At 41.5% G+C, this 16203-nt stretch overlaps 1 protein-coding gene across 1 annotated transcript; it reads left to right on the top strand.

The window, feature by feature from the left end:
- The first annotated feature begins 11938 nt into the window (after positions 1-11938).
- LOC116354959 (avidin-like) lies at positions 11939-14977 on the top strand. The gene is made up of 5 exons (XM_031797140.1): positions 11939-12081; positions 12184-12222; positions 13040-13265; positions 14443-14560; positions 14851-14977. Exons 2-5 carry the CDS (start codon positions 12214-12216, stop codon positions 14885-14887), a joined length of 390 nt encoding a protein of 129 aa, XP_031653000.1. The 5' UTR covers positions 11939-12081; positions 12184-12213; the 3' UTR covers positions 14888-14977.
- Positions 14978-16203: the final 1226 nt, after the last annotated feature.

Below are 16203 nucleotides of genomic sequence, written 5' to 3'. Positions count from 1 at the left end.
CACGTGTGTGGCTGTGGGGTAATTGTCTTTTTGAACCATGCAGGTGTTTGACTTTGTGTTGAGCGACGAGGAAATGAAGACCATTCTGGGCTTCAACAGGAACTGGAGAGTCTGCCCAATGACAGGGTGAGGCCCTACGTGGTTTATTTTGACCAATGTACTGTATTTTACAGTATACACTCTCTCTGCAGAGGCTCAAACTGTTTAAATAAGTATTATGAAGTCAAATCATCATTTTAATGTGATGATGACAGCTATGTGTGTTATGATGTTACTTTTCTTTGCATGCAAATATACTTCATGTTTATTTGATTTCTGAACATGTGAAAAACTGTACTGTCTCTCTGAATGGTGTTTCCCTACTTCTTTCCCTACTTCAATGCTGAATTTTAAGGAAAGTTACATCTGGTGATATGACTTGGTTGAGATGTCTGTCCTCTCTCGGTTTAGATTCATTATTATTTCTCCCTTTAAGACAATATGCATAAATAGCCATCCTTGAGCTAGTTTCTAGCGATTGACTGATTTAGTATCTGTGTGTTTCAGTATTGTATTTCTCATGACATATACACTCTGACCTATGTTATAGCATGCTAACCTAGCATAATGCACAATGGTAATGGTAGGATTGAAAAAAGCTTGAGGGTTTGGTAGGAAATCTGGAGCCTAGGATCTGCTAACGCACAGTAGGGTGTTTGTGGCTTCTCACATGACCTAGTTTGTTTGTCTCTTTCGATTTGAGTCTCCAATGGTCTCTCTCAAACTTTTTCATCCACATTTACAGGCCATACATTACCAATATGACTTTATAGAATTGATGTTAACCATAGGACTTCATAGTTTAACCATAGGAGCTGGGTATGTCATACCTGGTCTTACTGAAGTAAGTTACAGAAATACCACAATGGTACATGGACATTGTATGTGATGTACAGTATTACATATCAACTGTGAGATTTTTCATTTAAATCCATCTGTTTTTGTTTCAGGGATAAAAACAGCCAATGAGTAGAAAATTGGCATATAGACATAGTATAGACATAGCTTATTCAAATAGTACATTGACCTATATGCATTAAGATATTTTGTTGAACACTCCCTTCCATCAAATTCCTACTCACAGGAGCCGTTTTCCCTAGAAATAGTCATCCACACTCCTTGCCTAACCGGATAAAGCACTTCAACTCTTTGACTGACTCATGATGTGGTTTGAGACTGTTGTGAAATTCCCAGTTCCCTTTTTGTGAAAGGTTAAATACATTTATTTTTTACCAATAAAGCTTTCTTTGCTCCAGTCATTGTGCAGTTGATAAGAAAATATTCATATATCATGGTTAGCAGTTTAAATATATCGAAATACATGACATCTTAGTGCAGAACATCAATAAATTCTGGAATTAATCACATTTTACTGTGTAAATTGTCAATGTTAACATATTGTTTGAGATATATCTCTAAAGAGCGCTGTCTAAGCAATGATGAATAGAATTTTATATTAGAACAAGGCGCACAGGGACACCATGATTTGAAAGGCACTTTCCAACATGTAAGTACACTTACAACTGTGCAACATTTATAATAAACGTGTTTAAACTCTGAACAAGTAAAGGCAACACTATTTGGCACTTACAGTTGAAGTCGGAAGTTTACATACACTTAGGTTGGAGTCATTGAAACTCGTTTTTCAACCACTCCACAAATTTCTTGTTAACAAACTACAGTTTTGGCAAGTCGGTTAGGACATCTACTTTGTGCATGACACAAGTCATTTTTCCAACAATTGTTAACAGACAGATTATTTCCCTGATAATTCAATGTATCACAATTCCAGTGGGTCAGAAGTTGACTGTGCCTTTTAACAGCTTGGAAAATTGGACATTGACCTGAGGATATATTTCAAAGCCTACCTTCAAACTCAGTGCCTCTTTGCTTGACATCATGGGAAAATAAAAAGAAATCAGCCAAGACCTCAGAAAGAAAAATGGTAGACCACATGTCTGGTTCATCTTTGGGAGCAATTTCCAAATGCCTGAAGGTACCACGTTCATCTGTACAATCATTAGTACGCTAGTATAAACACAATGGGACCACGCCGCCGTCATACCGTTCAGGAAGGGGACGCATTCTGTCTCTTAGAGATGAACATACTTTGGTGCGAAAAGTGCAAATCAATCCCAGAACAACAGCAAAGGACCTTGTGAAGATGCTGGAGGAAACAGGTACAAAAGTATCTATATCCACAGTAAAACAGAGTCCTATATCGACATAACCTGAAAGGCCGCTCAGTAAGGAAGAAGCCACTGCTCCAAAACCTCCATAAAAAAGCCAGACTACGCTTTGCAACTGTACATGGGGACAAAGATTGTACTTTTTGGACAAATGTCCTCTGGTCTGATGAAGCAAAAATAGAACGGTTAGGCCATAATGACAATCGTTATGTTTGGAGGAAAAAGGGGGAGTCTTACAAGCCGAAGAACACCATCCCAACCGTGAAGCACGGGGGTGGCAGCATCATGTTGTGGGGTTGCTTTGCTGCAGGAGGGACTGGTGCACTTCACAAAATAGATGGCTTCATGAGGATGGAAAATGATGTGGATATATTGAAGCAACATCTCAAGGCATCAGTCAGGAAGTTAAAGCTTGGTCGCAAATTGGTCTTCCAAATGGACAATGACCCCAAGCAGACTTCCAAAGTTGTGGCAAAATGGCTTAAGGACAACAAAGTCAAGGTATTGGAGTGGTCCATCACAAAGCCCTGACCTCAATCCCTTAGGAAATTTGTGGGCAGAACTGAAAAAGTGTGTGCGAGCAAGGAGGCATTACAAACCTGACTCAGTTACACCAGCTCTGTCAGGAGGAATGGGCCAAAATTCACCCAACTTATTGTGGGAAGCTTGTGGAAGGCTACCCGAAACAGTAAAACAATTTAAAGGCAATGCTACCAAATACTAATTGAGTGTATGTAAACTTCTGACCCACTGGGGGGAAAAAATGAAATAAATAAAAGCTGAAATAAATCATTCTCTCTACTATTATTCTGACATTTCACATTCTTAAAATAAAGTGGTGATCCTAACTGACCCAAGACAGGGAATTTTTTACTAGGATTAAATGTCAGAAATTGTTAACTGAGTTTAAATGTATTTGGCTACGGTGTATGTAAACTTCCAACTTCAACTGTATTACATTACACACTGACATTATCAGTGGATGTTCTGTTTGCCTCCTGAACTTTTCTGTATCTCAAGAACAATGTCAAAGTATTGGTTGAATCTATATACAACTACTGGACTTCTCGCTGTATGTCCCCAGTGTTTTTCACCGACAGGAAGACGGGCACTACTGTATAGGAATGTGGGTGTCAGGTCAGTGTCCGTTCTGTCTTTAGCTCCAGTTCCACTCTGAGGTTTCAGTACTCTGCATGCAGAGGGAAGTCTTTGTGCTTGTTGCCCCTGCAGTGAGGAGGAGGGTACGTCAGGGAAGAACAGGTAAAGAGGATAGTGGGGTTGAAGTCAGCATCTAGACACTCTGGAACTCTGGACTCACCATTCCATAGTGAATCCTCTCCAGTTCCTGTTGAAACTCAGGATGACTTTCATGTCTTCGTCACTGAGCTCGAAGCCAAACATATGTTTGAAGGCGACAAAATAACAATGTAGAAGTGTGAAGGAACCAGTGGCTTGAAACCAAAAGATTGTGGGTTCAAATCTGACATTTTCTCTTTTTAAGTACAATTCAACAACTGTCAATGTCAAACATATGAACCGGTAAAAGTGTGAAGGTCTCAGTGGCTCCCAGGTTAAATCCCTGCCTTGCATGTAGGTTCAAAACAAATCTCTTGTCCGTTTGTGTACAACTCTCAATATGGGGTGAAGGTTAACATTTCAACAGGACCCTAAGTACACAGCCCAGACAACTCAGGAGTGGCTTCGGGACAAGCCTCTGAATGTCCTTGAGTGGCCCAGCCAGAGCCCGGACTTGAACCTGCCGCAACCATCTGTAGAGAGACCTGAAAATAGCTGTGCAGCAACGCTCCCCATCCAACCTGACAGAGCTTGAGAGGATCTGCAGAGAAGAATAAGAGAAACTCCCCAAATACAGGTGTGCCAAGCTTGTAGTGTCATACTCAAGAAGAGTCGAGGCTGTAATTGCTGCCAAAACTGCTTCAACAATGTACTGAGTAAAGGGTCTGAATACTTATGTAAATGTGATATCAGTTATTTTTAGTTATTTATTTGCAAAATAAAGGTGGGCTATTTACAGGGGCAGTAATCTGTGAGCTGCTCTGACAGCTGGTGCTTAAAGCTAGTGAGGGAGATAAGTGTTTCCAGTTTCAGAGATTTTTGTAGTTCGTTCCAGTCATTGGCAGCAGAGAACTGGAAGGAGAGGCAGCCAAAGAAAGAATTGGTCCTGGGGGTGACTAGAGAGATATACCTGCTGGAGCGCATGCTACAGGTGGGAGATGCTATGGTGACCAGCGAGCTGAGATAAGGGGGGACTTTACCTAGCAGGGTCTTGTAGATGACATGGAGCCAGTGGGTTTGGCGACGAGTATGAACCGAGGGCCAGCCAACGAGAGCGTACAGGTCGCAATGGTGGGTAGTATATGGGGCTTTGGTGACAAAACAGATTGCACTGTGATAGACTGCATCCAATTTGTTGAGTAGGGTATTGGACGCTATTTTGTAAATGACATCGCCAAAGTCGAGGATTGGTAGGATGGTCAGTTTTACAAGGGTATGTTTGGCAGCATGAGTGAAGGATGCTTTGTTGCGAAATAGGCAGCCAATTCTAGATTTAACTTTGGATTGGAGATGTTTGATATGGGTCTGGAAGGAGAGTTTACAGTCTAACCAGACACCTAAGTATTTGTAGTTCTCCACGTATTCTAAGTCAGAGCCGTCCAGAGTAGTGTTGTTGGACAGGCGGGCAGGTGCAGGTAGCGATCGGTTGAAGAGCATGCATTTAGTTTTACTTGTATTTAAGAGCAATTGGAGGCCACGGAACGAGAGTTGTATGGCATTGAAGCTTGCCTGGAGGGTTGTTAACACAGTGTCCAAAGAAGGGCCAGAAGTATACAGAATGGTGTCGTCAGTGTAGAGGTGGATCAGAGACACACCAGCAGCAAGAGCGACCTCATTGATGTATACAGAGAAGAGAGTCGGTCCAAGAATTTAACCCTGTTGCACCCCCATAGAGACTGCCAGAGGTCCGGACAGCAGACCCTCCGATTTGACACACTGAACTCTATCAGAGAAGTAGTTGGTGAACCAGGCGAGGCAATCATTTGAGAAACCAAGGCTGTCGAGTCTGCCGATGAGGATGTGGTGATTGACAGAGTCGAAAGCCTTGGCCAGATCAATGAATACAGCTGCACAGTAATGTTTCTTATCGATGGCGGTTAAGATATCGTTTAGGACCTTGAGCGTGGCTGAGGTGCACCCATGACCAGCTCTGAAACCAGATTGCATAGCAGAGAAGGTATGGTGAGATTCGAAATGGTCGGTAATCTGTTTGTTGACTTGGCTTTCGAAGACCTTAGAAAAGCATGGTAGGATAGATATAGGTCTGTAGCAGTTTGGGTCAAGAGTGTCCCCCCCCTTTGAAGAGGGGGATGACCACAGCTGCTTTCCAATCTTTGGGAATCTCAGACGACACGAAAGAGAGGTTGAACAGGCTAGTAATAGGGGTGGCAACAATCTCGGCAGATAATTTTAGAAAGTTAAGGGTCCAGATTGTCTAGCCCGGCTGATTTGTAGGGGTCCAGATTTTGCAGCTCTTTCAGAACATCAGCTGAACGGATTTGGGAAAAGGAGAAATGGGGAAGGCTTGGGCGAGTTGCTGTGGGGGGTGCAGTGCTGTTGACCGGGGTCGGATTAGCCAGGTGGAAAGCATGGCCAGCCGTAGAAAAATGCTTATTGAAATTCTCAATTATGGTGGATTTATCAGTGGTGACAGTGTTTCCTATCTTCAGTGCAGTGGGCAGCTGGGAGGAGGTGTTCTTATTCTCCATGGACTTTACAGTGTCCCAGAACTTTTGAGTTAGTGTTGCAGGAAGAAAATTTCTGCTTGAAAAAGCTAGCCTTGGCTTTTCTAACTGCCTGTGTATAATGGTTTCTAGCATCCCTGAACAGCTGCATATCACAGGGGCTGTTCGATGCTAATGCAGAACGCCATAGGATGTTTTTTGTGTTGGTTAAGGGCAGTCAGGTCTGGGGAGAACCAAGGGCTATATCTGTTCCTGGTTCTAAATTTCTTGAATGGGGCATGTTTATATAAGATGGTTAGGAAGGCATTTTAAAAAAATATCCAGGCATCCTCTGCTGACGGGATGAGATCAATATCCTTCCAGGATACCCCGGCCAGGTCGATTAGAAAGGCCTGCTCGCTGAAGTGTTTCAGGGAGCATTTGACAGTGATGAGTGGAGGACGTTTGACCGCTGACCCATTACGGATGCAGGCAATGAGGCAGTGATCGCTGAGATCTTGGTTGAAGACAGCAGAGGTGTATTTAGAGGGCAAGTTGGTTAGGGTGATATCTATGAGGGTGCCCGTGTTTAAGGCTTTGGGGAGGTACCTGGTAGGTTCATTGATAATTTGTGAGATTGAGGGCATCAAGTTTAGATTGTAGGATGGCTGGGGTGCAACGGTGAGAGACTTGTTTTTAGAGAGGTGGATTTTTAAAAGTAGAAGTTCAAATTGTTTGGGTACAGACCTGGATAGTAGGACAGAAGTCTGCAGGCTATCTTTGCAGTAGATTGCAACACCGCCCACTTTGGCAGTTCTATCTTGTCTGAAAATGTTGTAGTTTGGGATTAAAATTTCAGAATTTTTGGTGGTCTTCCTAAGCCAGGATTCAGACACAGCTAGAACATCCGGGTTGGCAGAGTGTGCTAAAGCAGTGAATAGAACAAACTTAGGGAGGAGGCTTCTAATGTTAACATGCATGAAACCAAGGCTATTACGGTTACAGAAGTCGTCAAAAGAGAGCGCCTGGGGAATAGGAGTGGAGCTAGGCACTGCAGGGCCTGGATTCACCTCTACATCGCCAGAGGAACAGAGGAGGAGTAGAATAAGGGTACGGCTAAAAGCAATAAGAATTGGTCGTCTAGAACGTTTGGAACAGAGAGTAAAAGGAGGTTTCTGGGGGTGATAAAATAGCATCGAGGTATAATGTTGTTAGTGGAATTCTAAATTCCTCTGTATTATTTCCCAATCAGAATTAATTACTCTGTCAATGCATTCTATGGGATTGTAAAACCCATATTATTATTATTATAGGAATGGACAGAGCCCCAGTCTTAAACTCAGGTAACAGCGTTTATTTCAAGAGAGTACTGCCACATACACATTTTTCCACAGGTTATAAACAGAAAATGACGTCAGCGTTTTCTAAATGTTCTATCTCTTTCATGACACCGGTAGAGAGGCCCTATAGTTCTCGAGCCTTCGCTCCACACCTGAAGTCAAGGTCAGTCAGTATAAATCAGCATTCTAGACAGTCTGGAGAATGTACTATCTCCAGGTGGCAGGGACGGACTTTCATTTGTACAAGGAACAGACCGTCATTGTTACTAAACTCCTGACTACATTATATACAATTGCGAATGGGAGCAAGAGAGAAAATTCATACATGTACAGTACATTATAGCATTTGGACTAGTCAGTTCTGATTGGAATGTATACATAATTAGTCATTTCAACCATAATTTCCTCCAACAAATGTACAGACAAAGGTATGGTAGGATGTGAATACAGTGGAGGTAAACCTAGGTATTGAGTGATGAAGAGAGAGATATTGTCTCTAGAAACATCATTGAAACCAGGAGATGGCATTGCATGTGTGGGTGGTGGAACTAATAGGTTGGATAAGGTATAGTGAGCAGGACTAGAGGCTCTACAGTGAAATAAGCCAATAAACACTAACCAGAACAGCAATGGACAAGGCATATTGACATTAAGGAGAGGCATGCTTAGTCGAGTGATCAAAAGGGTCCAGTGAGTAGAGAGGTTGGTTGGGGGTCACGGCGATTTAGACAGCTTGCCAGGCCATCGGTAGCACGCTAGCATAGGATGGAGGTCTGTTATTAGCCACCTCTTGCATTCCGTCAGTAGATTAGTGGGGTTCCGTGTGGTAGAGGGGATTAATCCAAATCACACAACGACAACAAAAAACAATATATATAGTTATAGAGGCCCAAGAAGAAAAATAATCATAATAATAATAAAAATAAATAAATAAATTGTCCGATTGTCTATTCAGATAGCAGCCGATAAGACAGCTAACGGTTAGCGGGCCGCAGATGGGCGTTCAGGTAACGTCGCGACGGAGGAGCCAGCCGGATAACTCCTTCGGGTAGATAACGTTGGCAGTCCAGTTGTGAAGGTCCGGTGGGGCTCCGCGTAGGCAGTAAAACGGGTCCGGATAGGTGATTGTAGCCCAGGAGTGATTGATGGAACTCTTCAGCTGGCTAGCTCCGGAATAATTGATGTTTGCTCCGGAATCGACGAAAGCGGATAGTCGCACGGATAGCAGCTAGCTAGCTGTGAGATCCAGATATGAATGTCCAGAGTTAGCGGTTGAAATCCAGGGACATGGAGAGAAGAATTGGTCCGGTATGTTCCGTTCCGCGCTGCGCCATACAAAACTGGCGATAGATTTTCGAGCTAAAGGATAGCTGATGACCACAAACCGTGGTTAGCTGAATACTAACGATTAGCCAGTAAAGAAGCTAACTAGCTTCTGATTAGCTTCTGGATTAGCTTCTGATTAGCTTCTGGCTAGCTTCTGGATTAGCTTCTGGCTAGCTTCTGGCTAGCTCCTGGCTAGCTTCTGGCTAGCTTCTTGGAGGATTACAGATTTGAGGTAAATAATACTTTTTTATAAATATAAATTGGTGAGGCGGGTTACAGGAAAGTGTTTTGAAGATGAGTTTATGGAAAATGTAAAAATATATATAAAAAGGTATGTGAAAAAAGTTGTAAATATATATATATATATATGGGACAGGACAAGACGAGGACAAAAGACGTCTGAACTGCTATGCCATCTTGGAATCATAATGCATGAGGCGATACTGATTGAAAGCGCTTTAATATCAAATCAAATTTTATTGGTCACATACACATGGTTATTAGATGTTATTCTGAGTGTAGTGAAATGCTTATGCTTCCAGGTCAGACAGTGCAGCAATATCTAACAAGTAATATCTAACAATTCCACAACAGATACCTAATACACACATATCTAAGTAAAGGAATATATAAATATGTGGATGAGCAATGACAGAGCGGCACGGATACTGTATTGTATATGCAATATATACTGTATTGTATATGCAATACAGTATATACATATGGGAAGAGTAATGCAAGATATGTAAACATTATTAAAGTGAAATTTTTAAAGTGGCTAGTGTCTGTAGGCAGTATCCTCTCTGTGCTAGTGATGGCTGTTTAACAGTCTGTTGGCCTTGAGATAGAAGCTGTTTTTCAGTCTCTCGGTCCCAGCTTTGATGCACCTGTACTGACCTCACCTTCTGGATGATAGCGGGGTGAACAGGCAGTGGCTCGGGTGGTTGTTGTCCTTGATGATCTTTTTGGCCTTCCTGTGACATCGGGTGCTTTAGGTGTCCTGGAGGGAAGGTAGTTTGCCCCCGGTGATGCGTTGTGCAGACCGCACCACTCTCTGGAGAGCCCTGCGGTTGTGGGCGGAGCAGTTGCCGTACCAGGTGGTGATACAGCCCGACAGGATGCTCTCCTTTATGCATCTGTAAAGGTTTGTGGGTTTTCGGTGACGAGCCAAATTTCTTTAGCCTCCTGAGGTTGAAGAGGCGTTGTCATGCCTTCTTCACCACACTGTCTTTTTGGGTGGACCATTTCAGTTTGTCCGTGATGTGTATGCCGAGGAACATAAAACATTCCACCTTCTCTACTGCTGTCCCGTCAATTGAAGTCCAAGATCATCTCCTTTGTTTTGTTGATGTTGAGTGAGAGGTTATTTTCCTGACACCACACTCCGAGAGTCCTCACCTCCTCCCTGTAGGCTGTCATCTGAAAACTTGACTGAGTTGGAGGTGTGAATGGCCACACAGTCATGGGTGAACAGGGAGTACAGGAGCGGGCTAAGCACACACCCTTGTGGTGCCCCCAATGTTGAGGATCAGCAAAGTAGAGATGTTGTTTCCTACCTTCTCCACCTGGGGCGGCCCATCAGGAAGTCCAGGACTCAATTGCACAGGGCGGGGTTGAGACCCAGGGCCTCACTCTTAATCATGAGCTTGGATGGTACTATGGTGTTGAATGCTGAGCTATAGTCAATGAACAGCATTCTTACATAGGTATTCCTCTTGTACAGATGGTATAGGGCAGCGTGCAGTGCGATGGCAATTGTATCGTCTGTGGACCTATTGGGGCGGTAAGCAAATTGAAGTGGGTCTTTGGTGACAGGTAAGGTGGAGGTGATATGATCCTTGACTAGTCTCAACATACTTCATGATGACAGAAGTGAATGCTATCCATCTATCCACGGTTTCTGGTTAGGGTAGGTTTTAATAGTCACAGTGAGTACATCATCTTCTATATACTTACACTTATCTCCTATACACTTATAAACTCACTCACCGGATCAGTGTAAACATCAATAGTATTCTATGAGGCTACCAGGAACATATCCCAGTCCGCGTGATCAAAACAATCTTGAAGCGTGGATTCTGATTGGTGAGGCCAGTGTTGAATAGTGCTTAGCACGGGTGCTTCCTGTTTGAGTTTCTGCCTATAGGAAGGGAGGAGCAAAATGGAGTCATGGTCAGATTTGCCGAAAGGAGGGCGGGGAAGGGCCTAGTACGCATTGTGGAAGTTAGAGTAACAGTGGTCCAGCGTTATGTCAGAACAAGTGCTAAAGTTGATATGCTGATAGAATTTAGGTAGACTTGGTCTCAAATGTGCTTTATTAAAGTCCCCAGCTACAATAAATGCAGCCTCAGAATATATGGTTTCCAGTTTGCATAAAGTCTAGTGAAGTTCCTTGAGGGCCGTTGTGGTATCGGCTTGAGGGGGGATATACACGGCTGTGACAATAACGGAAGATAATTATCTTGGGAGACAATAGTCGGCATTTGATTGTGAGGAATTATAGGTCAGGTGAACAAAAGGACTTGAGTTCCTGTATTTTGTTACAATTACACCATTAATCATGAAACATACACCCCCGCCCTCCTTCTTCCCAGAGAGATGTTTATTCCTGTCAGCGAGACGCACCGATAATCCAGATGGCTTTAACGACTCCGACAGCATATCACTAGAGAGCCATGGAAAGCCACCCTTGCCCTAATTTCGTCAACTGAACTGGACATTTGCGAGTAATATACTCGGAAGGGGTGGGTGGTGTGCACGCCTCCGAAGTCTGACCAGAAGACCGCTCCGCCTACCTCTTCTCTAGCGGCGTTGTTTTGGGTCGGCCTCTGGGATCTGTTCAAATGCCCTGGGTGGTGCAGATATATGATCTGCTTCAGAAAAGTCGTATTCCTGGTCAAAATGCTGGTAAGTTGACGTCTCTCTGATATCCAATAGTTCTTCCCAGCTGTATGTAATAACACTTACAAATTTCTGGGCTAACAATGTAAGAGATAATACATTAAAAAAACAAAATACTGCAAAGTTTCCTAAGGACTAGAAGCGAGGTGCCATCTTTGGCCACAATGGTGAATGACTGAAACACAAACAAATAAACTCACCTCACCCTTGAATAAATACTTGCATAAATATTTAGAAGAGTCCAATGTCTAGGAGACTCTCCTTCACACACAGTTTCATTCACAGTGTTGAAGCAATCGAGAAAAACAGTAAAGAATGTGATCTAACAGGTTATTGGTTCATTTCAGTTGGCATAGTAATGTGTTCCAAAGGTTCAGTGGTGCCAGTTTCCTTATCTAGGACCTCCCTCAGCTAAGAGTGTCAGGGAGGTGTAGCCCTAGAGCAGTTACCCTCAGGGCACTACAGTCATAATAAAAAGGCCAGCTCATTGAGCACTTATTGATACAGATTTAGGGTGATTTACACTGATACTCCTCATCAGATACGGTAAGTTTGACTCTTCCTTCAATATAAACTAACCCAGAAGATGTGAGAAATAAGAAGTAGCTGAGGTGACCCTAACAATGTTATTTTGTTTCTTCCATTTAGCTCAGCATTGTTCCCTCCTAAAATTCCGCAATGGCCGAGGTAAATATAAAATTCCATCCAATTATCTCGCAAAAGTGTTGATTAAATTGAAAGAGGTGATTAAACGTTGCTACAAATAATTAGTTGGTTAGTTGTATGGATGCTCAAAAGATTTCCATTATGCAATTGATAGTTTCAATATTTGAAGGGTATTTTCAAAGCGCGATACACTCAAATGTATTACATTTGTGTTTTTTCACCAGAAATGATTGCTTATGGGTACCGTCGTGTGTGTGTGTGTGTGTAAAATATTACTGTTCTCAGATTTTGTATGCATAGATTGTAGATATATGTATCCATTGTTTAGTTGGAATATATTGTTTGTATACTGTATATTTGACTGTGATAGCTTGATGAGACAACCACATATCTTAACATTTTTTAAATGTATTGTTTTACCTTGAACTGAATATGACCTGTAAGTCGCTCTAGATAAGAGCATCTGTTAAATAACTCAAATGTAAAATGTGAATTTCTTTACATACAGATCTCATATTACTGAATTGATATTTTTTCTTTAAAAAATACATATTGATGTCACAAATGTATCATTTGTACAGTTATTTATTTTATCTGATAGTGAGGCAGAAGTTTAGAGTAAATAAAAAACATGATTATTTGTCTCTCTGAAATTAAACCATCAAGTGATTTCAAACAAATGATTTCAAAAAATAAACACATCTCTTTCATAAGTTCACAATAAAAGCTCATTTACCAACATTTCTGGAAATGGATATATAGCGTTTTGGAAAGAAACTATTTGTTTATATCTCAACAGCTATAACATCCATAAATGCTCTTACTGCCATAATTGTAGGTTACAAAGATTGCTCACCTATCAGGAGAATGGAAGAATGAGCTGGGGTCTATAATGACTCTAAAGTTTGAGCCAACCAATTCGGCGCTCAGTGGGACGTACAAATCACTTGTGGGAGAACATCCGCATGACACTAAAGAACTCAATGAACCATTGGTGGGCTTCTACAACATAAAGGAACCACAAATGCCAACCATCGCCTTCTGCATTTCATGGGGAAATATTGGTATGTGCCTACGTCTTTACCATTTAAGAAAATACTGATTTATTTTGAGATACAAAACAGAAGTCAAATTAGAAGTAGACTATTCTATACATATCACTGTCAGCACCAATACTACTACAATTAATAACAACCATGGGAGGAGCTGCTTGGCTGAATCCTCTGGACGCCTCTTCCCGATAGCTAACTACTGAATCTTCTGCGCTTTTGCGGGATTCTCTACTTTGCACAAAAACGTTTTTACTTACCACCCCGCTGCTTGATCGACATGTCAGAGCCTGCATGGTGCTCTTTAATAAAGTTAGATCACATAATAAATTCATTAGTATTCTACATAAAACATAACCAACTATAATAACACGAGATAATGTTTCTGTTAAGAAAAACTAGCTAATTTCTCATGACATTTTAGGATGATTGTGCAAACGGTCACATTTTTCTGTCGTGCCGCCAAAATTGAACAGGGCGTGACACTAGGCAAAACATGGTAGGGTAAAGGTTAACACCATCTGCTCACGAAAAAACACTGTACATAATTCAAGATCTCAATTTATATTCCCATGAAACGGATTGAGATCAAATGGTTAGTATGCAGATACTGCATGGACGTTTCACTGGTAGAATGTGAAGAGTCATCATTCACGATTAACAGTGAAAAACGTGATGGGTGCGTAAAAAAAAAAAAGTGTGCATAAAGTAGATTATTAACATGTGCAGAGCGGTTGTTTAGCTCTGGGGAAGAGGCATCCAGGGGGATGGAATGGGGTGTTGCCATTGAATCGCGCAGCCTCAGACAAATCATTTCAACAGTGTCATTACCTTTCCTTCCTCGCCTCCAGACCGTGGTCGGGACGATGCTCTAGGGTAATTCCCACATTTGGGGTTCTTATCTGCCGAGCTGGTCTTGAATTCCACTGAAGTAGTTCATATTTATTAAACTTGTACACCATGTCAGGTAGAGAGAAAGAGAATCAGAATAACAGAAGGAATCAAAGACTGGTTGGTAAAGTAGGGGTATAGCTTTAAAACACCGAAGTGCATTATGGGTAACATAGTAAGTTAACTTTTGTTTTTGATGCAATTGTTGTGTGAGCAACGCTCTATTATTTTGTCATATTATTTTCTCTGTTATTCTGATTCTCTTTCTCTGTCATCCTCTTTCTCTCTTTTCCCCTCACAGGGTCCTGTTCCGCTTTCACAGGGCAGTATTTCAATGAGAATAACCAAGAGGTGATTAAAACCACCTGGATCCTGCGGTCGTCAGAGCCATCTCTCGGTCAAGACTGGGAGGGCACAAGGTGAGATGGTACCCTCAATGAATAACAGGATGATGTACTGTATGAATTCAATTAATGTATGATGTTTAGCTTGTGTGTCTAATCTATTGACCATGTGTATGTCTTTCTCGAATCTCTGAAGATTTCTTATCTTTTGACATGAAATTCATATAATATGCTTATTCCACAAAGTTAATTTTCCCACCTATTAGTCTGAGTAGGCAATGTGTATGAATTAATATTGTCCATGATTAATTGCACTGCATTTCATAACAAATCATTAATCTTACTTTGTCTCTTTGTGTCCTTAGAGTTGGAACTGATATATTCCTTAGGGTTGCTAAATAAGGAACAAAAGAAGAGGGACAAAAGAAGAAATTCATGAAATGTGACAGCACTGAATTAAATCATTAAGGAAATAAACATATTTTAACTGAATGCATGTGTCCAATCAATTTAATAATAAGGGCGATTCCAGCGTTTTGGACATTACATTTTAATGCAAAATCACAACTTTAATGTCTTGTAGAAAAGACAAATCAAATTAAATTTTATTTGTCACTTGCACTTGCAGTGAAATGCTTACTTACAGGCCCTAACCAACAGTTCAAATTTTAAGTAAAAAATAGGTAATAGGTGAACAATAGACAAGTAAAGAAATAAAAAACAACAGTAAAAAGACAGTGAAAAATAACAGTAGCGAGGCTATAACAATAGCAAGGCTATATACAGTAGCAAGGCTATATACAGTAGCGAGACTATAACAGTAGTCGAGGCTATATACAGGCACCAGTTAGTCAGGATAATTGAGGTAGTATGTAGATATGGTTAAATTGACTATGCATATATGATAAACAGAGAGTAGCAGTAACGTGAAAGAGGGGTTGGCAAGTGGGCGGCAGCGTAGCCTAGTGGTTAGAGCGTTGGACTAGTAACCGGAAGGTTGCAAGTTCAAACCCCCGAGCTGACAAGGTACAAATCTGTCGTTCTGCCCCTGAACAGGCAGTTAACCCACTGTTCCTAGGCCGTCATTGAAAATAAGAATTTGTTCTTAATTGACTTGCCTAGTTAAATAAAGGTTAAAACAAAAAAAAACTTTTTTATTTTTTTTATTTTTTAAAGTGGTGGGTGGCGGGACACAATGCAGATAGTCCGGGTAGCCAATGTGCACCGGTTAGTCGGGCTAATTGAGGTAGTATGTACATGAATGTATAGTTAAAGTGACTATGCATATATGATAAACAGAGATTGGCAGCAGCATAAAAGAGGGGTTGGCGGGCACAATGCACACAAAATATAAATTGTACTTTGGATGTGTGTGTGTCCCCTTGGGGGGAGTGTATATTCAAAAAAGGCAGATTTTTGGATGCAACATGAAATGGACAAACTTTTGGTGGAAACTAAACATATACGCAAAAGTCTAAGTCTCAGGTCAAAACATGCAGAGCCATTTCGAAGGAAAGTCTTGGCTGAACACAACGATCATTTTGAAAAGATTGTCATTTCCAAATGAATACAGTACATTAGACCGCTGCGCTGCTCAGGAGCCCCTACTGGCTAAAAGTAAGTTGGCTCAGGCTAGGCCCCTTAGTTCCAGTTAAGGGAAATCTTAATTTGTATTTATTTATTTGGTGGCGAAGTAAATACAATACAAATAAATACAA

This window comes from Oncorhynchus kisutch, linkage group LG19, assembly GCF_002021735.2.
Source record: "Oncorhynchus kisutch isolate 150728-3 linkage group LG19, Okis_V2, whole genome shotgun sequence".
Taxonomy (NCBI): Eukaryota; Metazoa; Chordata; class Actinopteri; order Salmoniformes; family Salmonidae; genus Oncorhynchus; species Oncorhynchus kisutch.
This window is presented reverse-complemented; position numbering and strand designations above follow the sequence as displayed.

Excerpts from the sequence above, each read along its gene's own strand:
- LOC116354959 (XM_031797140.1), top strand. Across the intron at positions 13,266-14,442 it reads CATTTCATGGGGAAATATTG|GGTCCTGTTCCGCTTTCACA; the intron begins GTATGTGCCTAC and ends TTCCCCTCACAG. Across the intron at positions 14,561-14,850 it reads CAAGACTGGGAGGGCACAAG|AGTTGGAACTGATATATTCC; the intron begins GTGAGATGGTAC and ends TTGTGTCCTTAG.